The 16,538-nt window shown below is 43.2% G+C and overlaps 1 protein-coding gene across 1 annotated transcript in view; it reads left to right on the top strand.

Moving 5' to 3' along the window:
- Positions 1-16,538, top strand: part of LOC120914249 (neuronal cell adhesion molecule-like) — a 507,806-nt gene that overhangs the window by 138,327 nt on the left and 352,941 nt on the right. Inside the window, exon 5 of the mRNA XM_040324873.1 lies at positions 668-738. Within this exon, the coding sequence (XP_040180807.1) occupies positions 668-738 (71 nt within the window). The remainder of the gene's footprint in view (positions 1-667; positions 739-16,538) is intronic.

The following is a 16,538-nucleotide window of genomic DNA, read 5'->3' as shown; positions in this document are numbered from 1 at the left end:
AGGTATAGTTAGAGACTAGTGAATCTTACATTTTCCCAACAGCCGCACCGCTAAAATTCATTTTGGAGGTGAATATTCCCTACCCATCTGGCATATAGTGAAGCAGTTACTAGGTCCACTCCTTACCAGTTGAGTTTTTTGAGTCTCTGCTCTATGTGGTGCCCCCTTTTCTTGCCCTTTTGCCACAGAGTATAGCAATATGAATGGGATCCGGGAATGAACATGCATTTAATTGAAGGCAGAACGAGTAGGGGTTATGGAGTGAGACTTATCTTATAGCCCCAATAAGTAAGTAGTGTATTGAAATGGTTGTGTTTCATAAATGTATTATACAGTGCATACCCATGTCAATGTGACAAGAGATTAAAACATCTTTATAATAATTCATTGAGATATACTGTATTCTTCAGTCATATGTTACTTTACTTTTCGTGTAGACCAGGGTTATATAACCAATTTTTAACACCAACGATCCTTACAGTTGAACTACTGCTGTCCAGATTGGTTTCAGTTGTAAGCCATCAGTGATATTACCTAGTCAGATTTTGAATTTCCAGAATTGAATATCAGGAGACTGAGAAACTATTTAATATGTATGGCTATTCTTGATGTAGAATGAGCCAGGACAGTTACACAAGTTAAATTGTATTCTTTGTATTCACCATAGCACCTTTAAACAACCCTATTGATGTTCGGGGAGAAGGTACTAAACCCAATAACATGAAAATAACATGGAAGGTAAGTAATTCTAAGACTATGCATTGTAATAAACTGCAAATAAAATTGCAAATAAAAAAACAATACAGACTTTCCAACATACTTGATAAAGTCCTAATCACAAAGTACAATGTATAATGCCCCTTTCACATGGACGGCTGTTCTGCCACAGTTAAAAGCATGTTTATGTTCTCCTGAAATTCAACACTGCAGGCACAGCGATCAGCTGTATTTGTACAGTGCGGTTAGCTGCGGTTGCGTTTAGCCGCGGCACGATATTGAACGGGGATCCGACTTGGATCCCTGCCAATTCCAAGCACTGTGTCTGGTATGAATCTTGAGGGGGAACTCCATGCCAAATTTCAAATAAAAAACCGGCATACCAGGCCCTTGGATCTGCTATGGATTTTAAGGGGAACCCCCGTACGCCGAAAAACGGCGTGGGGGTTCCCCCCAAAATTCATACCAGACCCTCCTTATCCGAGCATGCAGCCCGGTCGGTCAGGAAAGGGGGTTGGGCCGAGCGAGCGCCCCCCTCCTTAAAGCGGAGTACCGGCCACAATTTCACTTTTTAAATATAAATACCCCTGTAATACACAAGCTTAATGTATTCTAGTAAAGTTAGTCTGTAAACTAAGGTCCGTTTTGTTAGGTTGTTACAGCATTTAGACACTTTATAAAATAGAAATTGACTGGGGCCATCTTAAGTGTGGGCATCATTAAGCCAGACTGTATGACTTCCTGGATTTCAGCCTTACAGATCTCGCACATGCTCCGTGCTGCACAAGCAGTGTATTAGGTTTCAGCACCTGTACTGTCCAAGTCACATGATTCTTCGAGACTGGGGAGTGCACAGACTCCTGGAAAGTTACACCCACTACATTCCCAGGAGTCTGTGCGGTGTAGGTTAGGAAGCTTAAGCACCTAGGTGCAGGAAGTGGGAAGATTAACTATTCTGCCTAGCAACAACACTTTGAAGGCATCAAAAAAATAAATAAAAAATTCTTAAAGGACTAATGACATTTTTTTAAAACTGATGTAATGTTATATTTATGGGTGGAACTCCACTTTAACCGCACCAGGCCGCATGTCCTCAACATGGGGGGTAGGTGCTTTGGGGCAGGGTTGGCGACCTGCGCTGGCCATGTCAGACTAAGAAAGTACATGAACTTCTTTATAGGCAGATTACAGGCTTTTTTTTTGCTTTTTACATTGGTGAACTTTTGACCTGTACAAAATCAGGGCAAAAAACGCAGCAAAAATTGTGGTAAAAACACATGACGTTCTGTCTGAAAAAAAATACGCTCAGGTGTGAGTGCAGCCTTAACCATTTAGGTAAGCAGCAGTGTACATGTGTTATTTCAGCCCGGGTTCACACAGATGCGATGCGGGAACCAGTGCGATTCCAGCGCCGGTTGCCGCATCGTATATCTTCTGTGGGCAGTTCACACTGCCCTCTGAAAAGCGCTGCGGGTGTCAATAGATTGTTAACAACACCCCCAGTTTAGTTCACAGATCGCAGTGTGAGCTGTTAACTCGCACAGGAATCAGATTGCATAGGTGAGAACACTCATGTGATCTGATTCTAGTGCAGGAAAAACAAGTCCCTGCAATTTTTTTGTGTACCAATCCAACTACAACTGTATGGCTGAACTTGCATCTCACAGACATCGCATGCGATCGGCACCACAGGTGCGGGTGCAAATCGCATGTGACGTCTCTAATCGCACTGGTATGAATCTGGGCTGAAGCAGAGAAGAAAAGCACAGTTCTCTCCTAGCAAGGACACAGAGGGTCAATTACTAAAGAGTCTTTATTTCAGATAACAAAGAGATAGGAGAAACAAATTGGGAAAGCTGGAGCACAGATAAGCCATGGCATGAGGTTTGCAAGGAGACACAGTGAGGATCGGTATTTATATCTGACACAGTAGCTGGGTCAGCTGCTGAAGCCACGATCCGACGGCTCCATCATCCATGTGCACTGGGGTCACAAGTTCACAACACAGGCAGAGAAACTGACCAGCTCTCTCACTGGTCTCCCGTCTGTGCAGAGAGAAGGGGGGGAGGGGGAACTATCACCACACTGTATGAGAGAGAGCTCCCCGAATTCTGCAGCTAGTAACTCCTCTTCCACATCAGGATGGGAGAATGTCTCCGGATCAACCCCACCCGCCGACGGTGCTCGCCCCCCCCCCCTGCCAGGCAGCCCAGCTCCTCGCCAGCCCTCATTTTCCACTCGCAAAATGCGAGTAGGCGAGTGGAAAATTTGAGGGCTGGCCTAAAGGATTGCTATTGGTCAAAACTAGCTACTTTGCCTTGATTGCTTATCACTGTGCCACACTTAGGAATTGTTGTTTGTTTGAGTCCCAACTGATCACAGATCAGATATGTGAAACGCATCTACGTGATTAACAGCAGGTGTATTTTGACCATCTGCAATAAAAGACACTTTTGGAAACTTTGGATGTGCAGCCATTTCTTCTTCTTCTCAAGTTTTTATGGAGGCGAGCCAGGGCTAGCACTCCTACTTGGTTCTAATCAAGGTATTGCATACACCTGGAGCAGCGGATTGCTTTTCTTTTGGGGTTGCCCTTTAGCAGTAGTAATATTTACAGCACCTACCGGTAATTGCCTTCTTGGAAAATCCATTCATTTATTATCTGTTACTGTGTACTGTACATTGATATTGTTCTGATATAATTTGAGAACTATTTCAACTGAGTATTGGCTGTTTATCCAGGGCTTGGCTGACCAATACCTTAATACTCTTTTTTTGATTAAGTAAATCTTAGAGAGCTAAAGCCATCTGTATTGTGTGAGCGTGTTATTTAAAGGTATATACAACATGGCTGAACCTAGAGTGTCAGGAGGGCTGGAAAGTTCACAGGGTCAAGGCGGCACAGAAGAACATGTAATTATAAACAACCCCCAAGGGGGCAGTGCTACATTTGGGGGATCGCCTGGGATGTTCTTTGCTGCAGGCCCTAGGAAAGTGCCGAACGACCCCCTGTTCAGTTCGCACCAGAACTTTTGAACATTGGGAAATATAAGGAACCGAATAACAGTGCACATGCGTGGCTTCGGATGATGGCGGACATGTAATTTGTCTGCTCTCATCCACCGATGCCTTCTTCTACTCTCGCACAGCTACCCAGAGCTCACACTGCCATGAGAGTCTTCCTCACATCCCACCGCTACCTCCAGGCAACCCATGGGGAAGTTTGGGCCCAAACAAACATCTCCTTTACCCACCATGAAGCTGCAGTCTTCCCAGACTCTGGACCACTTCCTGCATAGGCCTGAATCCCCGACCTCGAGAATACAGGATGACCTGCCGGACCCTGCGGACCTGCTCGATGCAGACAGGGATGCTTATTTACAGATCCCATCCATTCCAATAGCAGGGTTGTCGTTCCCCCTAACAGTGGAAGTGCTGGACACAAAGCTGCAATCCCTCCTGAAAAAGCCTGACACGCAATATTACCCGGGAAGTAGGGAAACTTGCTCAAGAACTGAGAGGTGAGATAGAACACTTGGGGTACTGACATGCTTGGAAAAAAAATAATGATCTGGTACAATATGTCCATGTTCTAGAAGTTAATGCAGCCCTAAAACATTCTGTCTCCCAACTCCAGTCCCAGCAGGATCTGGAAAACAGGGAACGCTGCCAAATCTGTGAATTCGGGGAACCCCTGAGACGGTGGGTGATCGAGAAATTTGCCCTTACTTACCCAGATCTATCTCTCCACTCCTCAACTTACCCCCTCTATCTCCTCACATCCTCAACTTATTGAATGACATATTGGTATGGATGTCACCCAACTTTCTCAAACTCAATCTTTCTAAAACTTGTTAGAGCTTGTTATATTTCCTCCTTCCCGGTCCCCCCACCATGACTTTACCGTTAAGATCAATAGCACAACCATTGGTCCCTCTTCACACATACCAGGGTGCTGGGTGTAATCCTTGACTCTAACCTCTCCTTCAGCCCCCACATCCAGTCACTGGCTAAATCCTGCCGCCTTAACCTCTGCACCATCTCCAGAATTCGACCCTTCCTGACTGAAACCACAAAGCAACTTATTCACTCCTTAAATTATTTCCCATCTTGACTACTGCAACTCCTTTTTATGGCCTACCCTTACGCAGACTATCCCCCTTCAGTCTATTATAAATGCTAATGCTAGACTAATACACTTCCCTAACTGATCTGTGACTGCTGCTCCTCTCAGACACTCTATTCACTGGCTTCCCCGTATAAAATTCAAAATGCTAATCACAACATACAAGGCCATCCACAACATCGATCTTGATCTTTTTGTCCCATGCCCATTGGTTGATTTTATAGTTTATTTTGTTTCAAACCTCACATTTGTTTTATTATCCTTGCTAGAAGATGGCGGGATCACTCCAGTCAGTCTGGAGGCCCCCATGCTCCTATCCTGTATCCACAACTGTGGTCGTGGACTCCTGTGAAGGGTTTGAACTCCATTCATAAAAGATGGTTGGCTTTGAAGGAGTTAAAATCCTCAGCAGCTGACGTAATCCTAGTCCAGGAGACCCATTTCCGTCCAGGGGGTTCCTTTAAATTTGCCGCTAAGCATTTTCCTACCTCTTTCATGGCCTCTGGCCCTTCTGGGAAAGCAGGGGTGGGGTTGATTAAAAGCTCCTGTCTCCTGAGAGTGGAATCTTCCTATTTTGGACCCCCATGGCAGGTTTATCTTCCTGGACTGTGATTACCTATCATGTTCATTCACCTTAATTAATGTTTACTCTCCCAATTCAGGTCAGATACAGTTCCTCACTATGTGCTCGGTAAGCTTGGAAATTTATCACAAATTTTTATGATTATTGGAGATGACTTCAATATGACCATGTTCCCTAAAAGAGACAGACGCACACTTTTTTCTTCTACTTCCTCTGCTAAAGTTGATCATCAATCTACCTCCTTCCGTAAACTCATTAGATCTCACAATTTATTAGACATGTGACGATTGAAACTTCCTACACATAAACAATTCGCATTTTACTCCCCACCCCACAAAATGTATTCCAGACTAGGCTTATCTTTTTTGTCACATCCTTGTTACTGACGTCCGAGGTCACCTTGGAAATGAATTCCATTACCTGGTCTGATCATTCCTCTGTTCAACTCAACCTCACGCTATCCTCACCCTCAAGTAGGACCTGTCATTGGCATCTTAATGATTCCCTTCTTCATAACCCGGTTATTAGGAACCAACTATCCCAAGAATTGTCTGAGTTTTTTCACCTAAATGAAAACACTGTGGCAGAGGTCTACACCCTCTGGTAAATGCATAAGATGTATTTTAGAGGTCAGTGCATTTTGGCTGGCTCTCGCCTAAAAAAAGACACAGCTTTGCAGCAGTCTTCTATCCTTTCCCAGCTACATAAAATGAAAAAACTACTGCTTGCTTCCCCTACAATGGTACGCCTGCACACAGTTACCTCTTTACGCAAACGTTTGAAAACTCTAGATATGAATAGATGCTCCAAATCTCTCCTCTGGGCCAAACAGAAATTCTACACATTTTCCAATAAACCTTGTTGTAGCAAAATAGGCCGTACGCAGAGCACAGCGCCATTTTGCCCTGTGCTATTAAGCACAGAATCCAGTCTTAATGAAATAATCCATATTTAAGCTAAATAGATTCACTTACCATTCATTCCCTGCCATTCATTCAAGTCACGAGACCTCACACCAGCTTGTTCTCAAAACATCACCCCAGCATCATTGCCATTCCTGGCTCAGCCAAGCTCCCTTTATTTACCCAAACAGGAAGTGCTCACTGCACCAGTTAAACACCTCCCTCATGGGAGTGGTCAATACATGATGTCCCCTTGACACAGCTAACACCATATAAGGACATTCCTTCTAACAGGAAGTCCCATAGAATACATGAATAGAATATAATACAATGGATACAATACAATGCATAGAAATACATACAATGCTGCTAAAGGCTTATGGGCGTGGCAGGGAGTGCCCCCCCCTGCCTCTAACCGATCATAAGCTCTTATATTAATCGCCTGATAGAATCCTTAATCTGCGCCATTCCATAGAATAATGCATATCCAAATTATACCCTTATTAAGGTGGAATGGAGGCTATCTACAGGCGTATGCTACGAATCCCAAGCCCTGCTGATCAGACAAGACCCAGATAAGAACGCACATCTGTCCATAACCATCCGTGTGCTTGCGGAGTGAGCGCACCCCCCCCCTCCCCAACGATCGTCTGTGCTAAATGCACAGAGGGCCCCTCGTGGGGGTGGACATATGCCCACGCTGCAAACATCACACTCCGACCTCAAGACATTTTCTACTACCAGATGAGATTCAACCAGCCTCAGACTGCCCCAGCCAGCTCTATTTAGAGCGGTCTGCGGAAGTACTAAGACTGGGTGCCATTATGACAATACATCTTCAAATTTCCACAACAGTCCTCCTTTTTGTCATATTGCTCCCATTTGTCCTTCAAATCTTGATAGTCTTCTTACACCTAGAAACTAAATAAGTCTTTACAGTCCATAAAAAGGAAAACACGGCTTGACATGTAGACTCTATTCTTCAGGAGAAATGACTTATAAGGAGGACACAACTTGGTGAGCTGTAGTAATCGCAGATCGGTCTGGGGTCCTCAGTCTTGTCCGGGTCCGGCTTCGGGGCGTCTCATCAAGGGAGATGTGGTCATCTGCTCCGGTTCTGGTCGCGCGTCAAATCAGGCAACATGAGCGCCTCATCATGACATAAAAAGAATAGAAATAAAAACGACATGAGTATATATATTCCCATTTCCATCAACCACGATCCGCTGTAAAATAAAAATTAAATCCCCAAAGATTCCCAGAAATCGCCCTTGGACCGTGAGAACTTCCTTGTAGCTTCAACAGTCACATGAAGCATTCCATCCTCAATAGGTGTGAATTGTTCAATCGTATCATAAGCTCAAGCCCCCCACCTTGTACATGCAGGAAACCATGCCCAGACCTGGTCGGAGTTGGTGAACAATTCCTGTCTAGCCGCCCCTGCCATTCCTACTTTCTCTTGTGCCATCAGATCCTTGCGATCGGCCGCGATATATGATGCTGGGACAGCTTCACCACCACGCATGAACCTCTTGAATTACCTTATAAGCTGTAGATACCCAAGACGCATATAAAAACCATAAAACCATAAAAGCCATAAAAACGAAAACCAATTCTACCCTCTAAAGACATCTCATATTAGTCATAAAATAGACTTTAAATAATAACTTGGGATGCTTTTCATCGTTACCTCTGCTAAAATTTAGTAAACAAACAAATACAAAATAAACGAAGATGGTACTAATTTCTTTGATGAGGAGGAGCCGCTTCTTGCAGTGGCTGGCGTGGTCTCATCCATCAAGCTTCTTTACAAACGACCCAGTCACCTGGTTGGGAAAAAAGAAAACCAATTACCTTGTCAGGGTCCAGGAGAGACTCCTGAACCCTTTTGAAGTTCATGTTACAGTGATCGCACTCACCCCATCACCTGAGAATAGACGTGACAGCCGATGAGGGGAGTACGACCCTGGTTTCGGTTGGCCTCCAAAACAAACCTTATGACAATAACCCTGACCTCGGGACTGTGTTCACTGCACAATCTGTGCGTGTCTCCCTGTCCCCTGTAATCGCTTACCATCTCCTGTAATACCTGGAACCATTGGGAGGTTCTTCATCTAAAATGGGAACCTACTTCACCAGACTGCTGCTTGCCGATTCAAATTATATCAAAGAAAGACAGTCTTGGCACAAACTTGATTTAGAATTAGAAAGATTAGTGTTATTAGTTCGAAAAACTGTCACTTTTACATTTATTTATTCCCCCCTTTTCTTCCTCATTACAGACTGGAGTTAGAAGAAAACAATGAAATAGCCTATGATACTTTAACCTCCTTAGACTTGTATTTATCCATGTGTACAGCTGTCTACATACACCTGCTCTATGTACAGAAACTTCCAGAAACTTCTTGGACCTGAAAAATACTTATAAGCAGAAATCATTACTTCATCCCTCATATTTATCCTGCAGAGAATGGCAAACAAAAATGACATTCCTGTAAATTTTCAATGACATTCTTTCAAAACCGATTCAAACGAAACCCTCTATAACCCTAACTTTCCCCGTTTCTACAAAAATACTACAGCCGCGACGCATCGGAGGATCGCCGCGGTAAATTCAAACATATTCACGTTACTACATACAAACATTCATATACAAATGTGGGGGAGATATTCATAGTATCCAAAACAAAAATGAAAAAAACAAAAACCAGCCGGAAATCTGCCTTCACTTTCAGCAATAGAAGAAAATACAATGGGGAAAATATGAGAATAGCGTGAGAGCCTTGCATAGTCCAGCTATACAACGTTCTCCTTTGAGGGTCACCAAAGCGTGTACCACACCTCCATCCACACTCATCATTACAGATTTCTGAAGCCACATCTGAACTACATTTAAGGTATCTTTATTCTGAGGTCTCGTACCTCCAGCCAGAGTACCTTCCAAAGGAGTACATCTTACTGTACCCTCTGACCACCTATGTCATTCTTTAAGGGGTCTCATGTCCGGAGCCCCAAACCCAGACTTCATATGCGTGCAGCTGTCTGACTGGTGCACTGCATGGGCGTCACATCCCATGACGATTCAAATCGCTTTTTTCGGCAAGCTCTGCGTCCAGAACAGCCTGTGCTTTACTTTCGGAGCGGCTATGGCTTGCGCCTTTATAATCATAACCGACACTCGGACTTCCGATTATTCTACACGGACTTACCGGGCTGCTATCGTAATACTCCTCACATTTATGCTAATACAATCGCGCACAGGATTTCCGATTATTGTACACGGCCGACCTGTCTCACGATATTAAGCCTCCTAAAATGTGTTCGTCAGACAAACTACAACGCACCATGAAATCCTCCACTTTTCAAAACAATATTATGGCTTCTTTCGACCTGCGTCTAGATGTCAACAATAATGGTGAAGCCCCCCTGTTTGCTCTAAAATACCCAAAACTGTATTTACAGTATAACACTTCACAAAAACGACTGAAATGTAACTTTAAAACACTCTTTTAAACGCCAAAATATTTTCCGTTGTCCTTTCAGGACACAAATCTCATTGCTAATCTTTCAGAAGACTTCAAAAACTTCTCCCACTGACTTCCTGCTTATATATAAATGCTGAAAAAGGACTTCCTGTTGTATGCTCAGCTTGTAAACCCCAATTCTGGTTTATTTACATAATGACAGGAAGAGGGAGGGGAGGGGGAAGTCTATCTTCATTGCCTCGTCACAACACATCAAAAAAATCCATGGACATAAATATCCCCTGGAAGTATTATCCAATAGTAAACAAAGCCAAAACTGAATCTCCTTTTAAAACAAAAGTCTTTTGGTTCAGGAAAGGTAAAACAATCTCCTCCCATCTGCAGAATAGGAGTTGATCCCCCCTGACCCTACGATCTTCAAAAACAATTAATTGCCCACAGGGAAACTCCCAAATATTCAAACACCAAAACGCACATCGCTGTGCACAAAAATGCATTCAAACCAGTTCCACAATCCATCAAAATTCAGTGCATGTAAAGCAGAGTCTTTTCACCCAAAAACGAAATTCTACACAAAAGCCTCCACTCTTACACTGCAAAGTCAGCCGGTAGGTTAGTCAGATCCTGTATACAAATTAGCCCTAGCACGCAAGCACTATTCAAAAGATAGCGCTTAAACTGCATCTCAAAATGGCCGACAACAAGCCAAGCAAACAATGGCGCCATTTACGCTTGCAAAAAACAATTTAACTGCGCCTCGAAATCATCTTTTTTTTTACCAGGACAGACCATACTACACAAAGGAAAACAAAAATGTTGTCCACCAGATCCCAACACAGAAAAGACCGCGCTACTCAATACGCACTAAACATCGAAATCTGCCCCAAAGGCTGCAAAATTCCACCACACAGTCACATGGTATGACACCCCAAAGAAAGGTGGCTGCACCTTCTCCTATAAGACGACCCACAGACTTCACCTCCCAAAATGGCCGCCAACGACCATAGCAGCAAACAAGATGGCTGCCAGATGCAGCCCCCAAAAACCTGCCTAGAATCTCTCCACAAAGACAACACATGGAACATCAAAAACAAACAATTATAGAGCATTTTTAAAACCAACCTTCACACACATACATACTTTAGGCTCCTTTAAATCAGACCTTTTTATGGTGTGAACCCCTCATAATGAGCACAGGGATGGTGGGAACCCCTCATAATGAGCACAGGGATGGTGGGAACCCCTCACAATGAGCACAGGGATGGTGGGAACCCCTCACAATGAGCACAGGGATTCAACACTAGTCACCCCCAGAGCCGCATTTTAGGCTGCTTCAAATCTGACCTCTTGCCAAAACAGCACAAAAAAATTCAGTTACATGCGCAACATTAAACACTATTTTCTCAAAGCTCATGCAACAAGCCATTTAAAAAATACACAGTGAGGTCACATAACCTTAAAAAAAAATATTTTCATGCTAGCAGCCAAAAGAAAATGCTGATTCAAACAAACAGCCTCATTGTAAATCATGGGCACATGTTTCCTACATCAGCCAAACAATTCAATCAGCCACACTTATGCGGACATTACATTCAGAAAATACAAAATGTCTCCCTGCACACATCGCAGGCTGAATAATGCCACCTCTATACAGACAAATCATCCACAATATACAGTTTCCATTTCTTTTCCTCACATAGATCATTGAACATATTACAAAATTCAAGACGCATACAGGGATCCAACAACACTGTCTGCCCCTCCCCCAAGCCACATGGCCAGAGAAGCCATCTTTAAAAGCCATGCCTGCTCAAACAAATCGCCCTTCCCCCACCAAAGCACATGGTCAGAGACAACATCTTACACAATAGCTTTTCCAATCTGGTCAAACAATCAAATCAATTGCTTACTTACAAACTGTTCAATCATACAGCATTCAGGCATACACACATACACAATCAAATCCACTTGATTTCACAAACGCATGCAATCATACACAGTCCCACACACATCCAATCGCGAACACGCACACACACAATCGCGCACACACACAATCGCACACACACACAATCGCACACACACACAATCACGCACACAACTCATTATTTCAAAAATACGTCAAATTTATTCTTTCCAAAGCATGGTCTTCCCGATGCATCAGAACGTACCCCAAATTCCCCCTCTGATGCCCAGGGAAAACCACGAATAGTAATACCTGGCTCGCCACCTGTTGTAGCAAAATAGGCCGTACGCAGAGCACAGCGCCATTTTGCCCTGTGCTATTAAGCACAGAATCCAGTCTTAATGAAATAATCCATATTTAAGCTAAATAGATTCATTCCCTGCCATTCATTCAAGTCACGAGACCTCACACCAGCTTGTTCTCAAAACATCACCCCAGCATCATTGCCATTCCTGGCTCAGCCAAGCTCCCTTTATTTACCCAAACAGGAAGTGCTCACTGCACCAGTTAAACACCTCCCTCATGGGAGTGGTCAATACATGATGTTCCCTTGACACAGCTAACACCATATAAGGACATTCCTTCTAACAGGAAGTCCCATAGAATACATGAATAGAATATAATACAATGGATACAATACAATGCATAGAAATACATACAATGCTGCTAAAGGCTTATGGGCGTGGCAGGGAGTGCCCCCCTGCCTCTAACCGATCATAAGCTCTTATATTAATCGCCTGATAGAATCCTTAATCTGTGCCATTCCATAGAATAATGCATATCCAGATTATACCCTTATTAAGGTGGAATGGAGGCTATCTACAGGCGTACGCTACGAATCCCAAGCCCTGCTGATCAGACAAGACCCAGATAAGAACGCACATCTGTCCATAACCATCCGTGTGCTTGCGGAGTGAGCGCACCCCCCCCCCCCCAACGATCGTCTGTGCTAAATGCACAGAGGGCCCCTCGTGGGGGCGGACATATGCCCACGCCGCAAACATCACACTCCGACCTCAAGACATTTTCTACTACCAGACGAGATTCAACCAGCCTCAGACTGCCCCAGCCAGCTCTATTTAGAGCGGGCTGCGGAAGTACTAAGACTGGGTGCCATTATGACAATACATCTTCAAATTTCCACAACAACCTCAAAGAATGCTGGTGAACAGACAAACCTTGCCCATTCCATTCTTTCCCTGATTTTCTCCTACAAGCTGACAGGGTGTTTGGAAAATATTACGAACATTTATACAATTGCTTGAATGCAGACTCCGGGCACCTTCCCCCCCCCCCCCCCCCCCCCCAAGACAAATTTGACTCTTTTTTTAACCCTTTACAATGATCTAAATTGTCACCTTCCCAAATTTCTTCAATCAATGCCATTTTGACTCCAGAAGAATTGGCTGCCGTGGTTAAGGACCTCCCTTCACACAATTCACTGGGCCCAGATGGCCTGTCTTATTTTTATTATAAGACATTCCTCCCAATCTTAAGCCCCTATTTACAAGGGCATTGTTCCTCATCCTCAATTCTTACATGACCACATTACAGTCCTCCCAAAACCTGAAAAGACCAGTCACTACCAGATAACTATATAGGCCCATTGCTCTACTTAACTATAAAATATTAACAAAAATTGTAGATAATAGACTAACTCCAATAATCCCTAAACTTCTACACGAAGATCAGGTGGATTTTGCTTCCTCTAGACACACTGGTGCCAACACCAGACGCACCAATGACCTCATAGATTTACTCGACAAGACTTCCCACCCAGCCCTTATTCTAAGTTTGGATGCTCAGAAGGCCTTTGACAGGCTTGGCTGGCCCTATATATTCGCCACTTTCGCACGATTTGGATTTACAGGCCCCTTTATTGCAGCTCTCCACGCTTTATATTCCTGTTCCACTTCCCAGGTACAGTTGTCCTCTTTCTTATACCCATCTTTTTCCCTTAGCAATGGTACTAGACAGCGTTGTCCCCTATCTCACTTACTCTATACATTGTGTCTAGAACCTCTAGCTGAAGGTATCCGTTTCTTTATGACAAAAGGGAATACAAACGTTCCCTCTTTGCAGATGCCATTATTTTACCATTGACAAATCCCCATACCTCTCTCCCCAATTTACACACCATCAGATCAAAATCCCAGCGGAAAACATACGCGGTGACGTGGCCGCGACGATGACGCGGCGACGTGCGCGACCCTGGAAGGTAAATACTTCCACGCATGCGTCGAATCACTTTGACGCATGCGAGGGATGGGGATCGGTCGGACTTATCCGGTGAGTCTGTACAGACGACCGGATAAGTCCGACGGACAGGTTTCCAGCGGATAGATTTTTTAGCATGCTAAGAAATTTTTATCCGCTTGAAAAATGGTCGGCTGGACAAATGTCCGCCGAAAAATGACCACTAGGCCGTACACACCTGGATTTGTCTGCTGGAACTGATCCGCGGATAAATCCCAACGGACAGATTCGGTCGTGTGTACGGGGCCTCAGACACTTTTAGTCTGCTTTGCAGTTATAAAGTAAACACAGCAAAGATGAAAGCTTTACCCATACATATTCCCCTTCCACTCCTTACTACATTACAAAACAACTTTTCTAATCATTGGTGTTCCTCTTCTCTAAAATATTTAGGAATACACCTAACTGCATCATACTCCACACTCTATCATGCTAATTATACCCCTCTGTTTGCGAAAATGGGTCATCCTTTTTGTCAATGGGAGGACTGCCCTCTGGCTCTTCTGGGTAGGATAAATGTTCTAAAAATGTCTATACTCCCAAAACTTTTGCACCTTTTAGAAACTTTACCAGTAATGGTTCCTATGGTACAGCTCAAAAGTATCCAAAGGTCCTTAATTTATCCGGGGTAACAAGGCTCATCGGATTGCTAGCACTGTTTTTTTTTTCAAAAATTCTATATTTGATTGTTTTTTAATCAATTTATACAAACAAACATACTTCAATTGCATACGTGTCACATATAACATATCACAAATCGATTCTACAATAAAGGAATTTACAGAACATTTCAGTTCCAAAAAAAAATATTTTCTAAATATACTGGGCGGGATTCAGATACCTGAGCGTATCTGTCCGGCCGGCGTAACGTATCTTAGATACGTTATGCCGCTGTAACTTTGGGCGCAAGTTCCGTATTTAGAAAGAACTTGCTCCCTAAGTTACGGCGGCGTAACGTATGTGGGCCGGCGTAAGCCCGCCTAATTCAAATGGGGATGTTGGGGGCCTGTTTTATTTAAATTTTGCTTGACCCCGCATATTTGATGTTTTTTTTGTACGGCTCATGCGCCGTTCGTGAAAACATCCCAGTGCGCATGCTCGAAAATCCGCCGCAAAACGTCATTGCATTTGACGTGAACGTAAATTACGTCCAGCCGTATTCGCAAACGACTTACGCAAACAACGTAAAAATTTCAAAACTTGGCGCGGGAATGACGACCATACTTAACATAGGATACGCAGCACATACCCCTCATATAGCAGGGGTAACTTTACGCCGGAAAAAGCCGAACGCAAACAACGTAAAAAAAAAGCGCCGGGCGGTCGTTCGTTTCTGAATCGATGTAAATAGTAATTTGCATATTCCTTGCGTAAAAATACGGAAGCGCCACCTAGCGGCCAGCCTGAAATTGCAGCCTAAGATACAACGATGTAAGACACTTACACCTGTCGGATCTTAGGGATATCTATGCGTAACTGATTCTATGAATCAGTCGCATAGATACGACCGAGCGCACTCAGAGATATGACGGCGTATCAGGAGATACGCCGTCGTATCTCTTTCTGAATCTGGCCCACTGACGGTATAGATAATCTTCATCGTCCTTCCCATTTACTTTCAAAGATTTTTATTTTCACAGGATATAAAGTACAATGTGACATCAAACATAAAATGTGGCATATGAGACAAAGTATTATCCATCCATCTTACTACAGCAGTAGACATGAGGAGAAAATATTGAATGACAAAGCCTGAACAAAGACTAAAAACCTGAAAAAAGATACCAAAAATATACCCCTTGTTTTCCAAAAATAGAATTAAGTCAACTAGTTTCATACTTTAGTACTAGTATCTTAATCTTACAGATTATCTAAACAGTTAACTGAGATCTGGAGAAATTCCATAGTTGGTAGAGGGGGAAGACCCGGAGCAGATTAACCCATCCGGAACTTTATTATTAATTACCTTGAATGATTGGCTTATTTTCAGCCTGTATCGGCACCCCATATGGGTGCACACTGTGCCGGGACTAGCCGAAAATGTGGCTATTAAATTATGTCAGAACCCAAAACATTCAAAAATGAACTATAATGTACTGAAATTCCTAAAAAAAAAAAAAACGAAAAAAAAACAAGACGTTCTCGTCATATAACATTTCAAGTATATTAAGTGTATAAAATATAATTGACAATATGCTAGAGGCTGTATTATATGTAGGAATGTTAAAAGGAAGACAATACGTATGTCTAGATCAGCAAAACCCAGATAGACAGATATTAAGATGAAAAAATAATACTGGAGGAATATTGTGGTGGGAAATCACATAATCCCTGGAAGTAGAGAAAATAAAAGAGAGTGAAGAAAAAGTATAGAAAAAAGAAGAGAAAGAACATGATCAAAAATTACCGAGTCAGCTTAGGGATGTGCTCCCAATGTAATGACCACCTTATGTCCCCAGGATCACAATCTGCATTAACCCTAATTAGGCTAAGTATGAGTATGAAC

Source organism: Rana temporaria, chromosome 9 (genome assembly GCF_905171775.1).
Source record: "Rana temporaria chromosome 9, aRanTem1.1, whole genome shotgun sequence".
Taxonomy (NCBI): Eukaryota; Metazoa; Chordata; class Amphibia; order Anura; family Ranidae; genus Rana; species Rana temporaria.
This window is presented reverse-complemented; position numbering and strand designations above follow the sequence as displayed.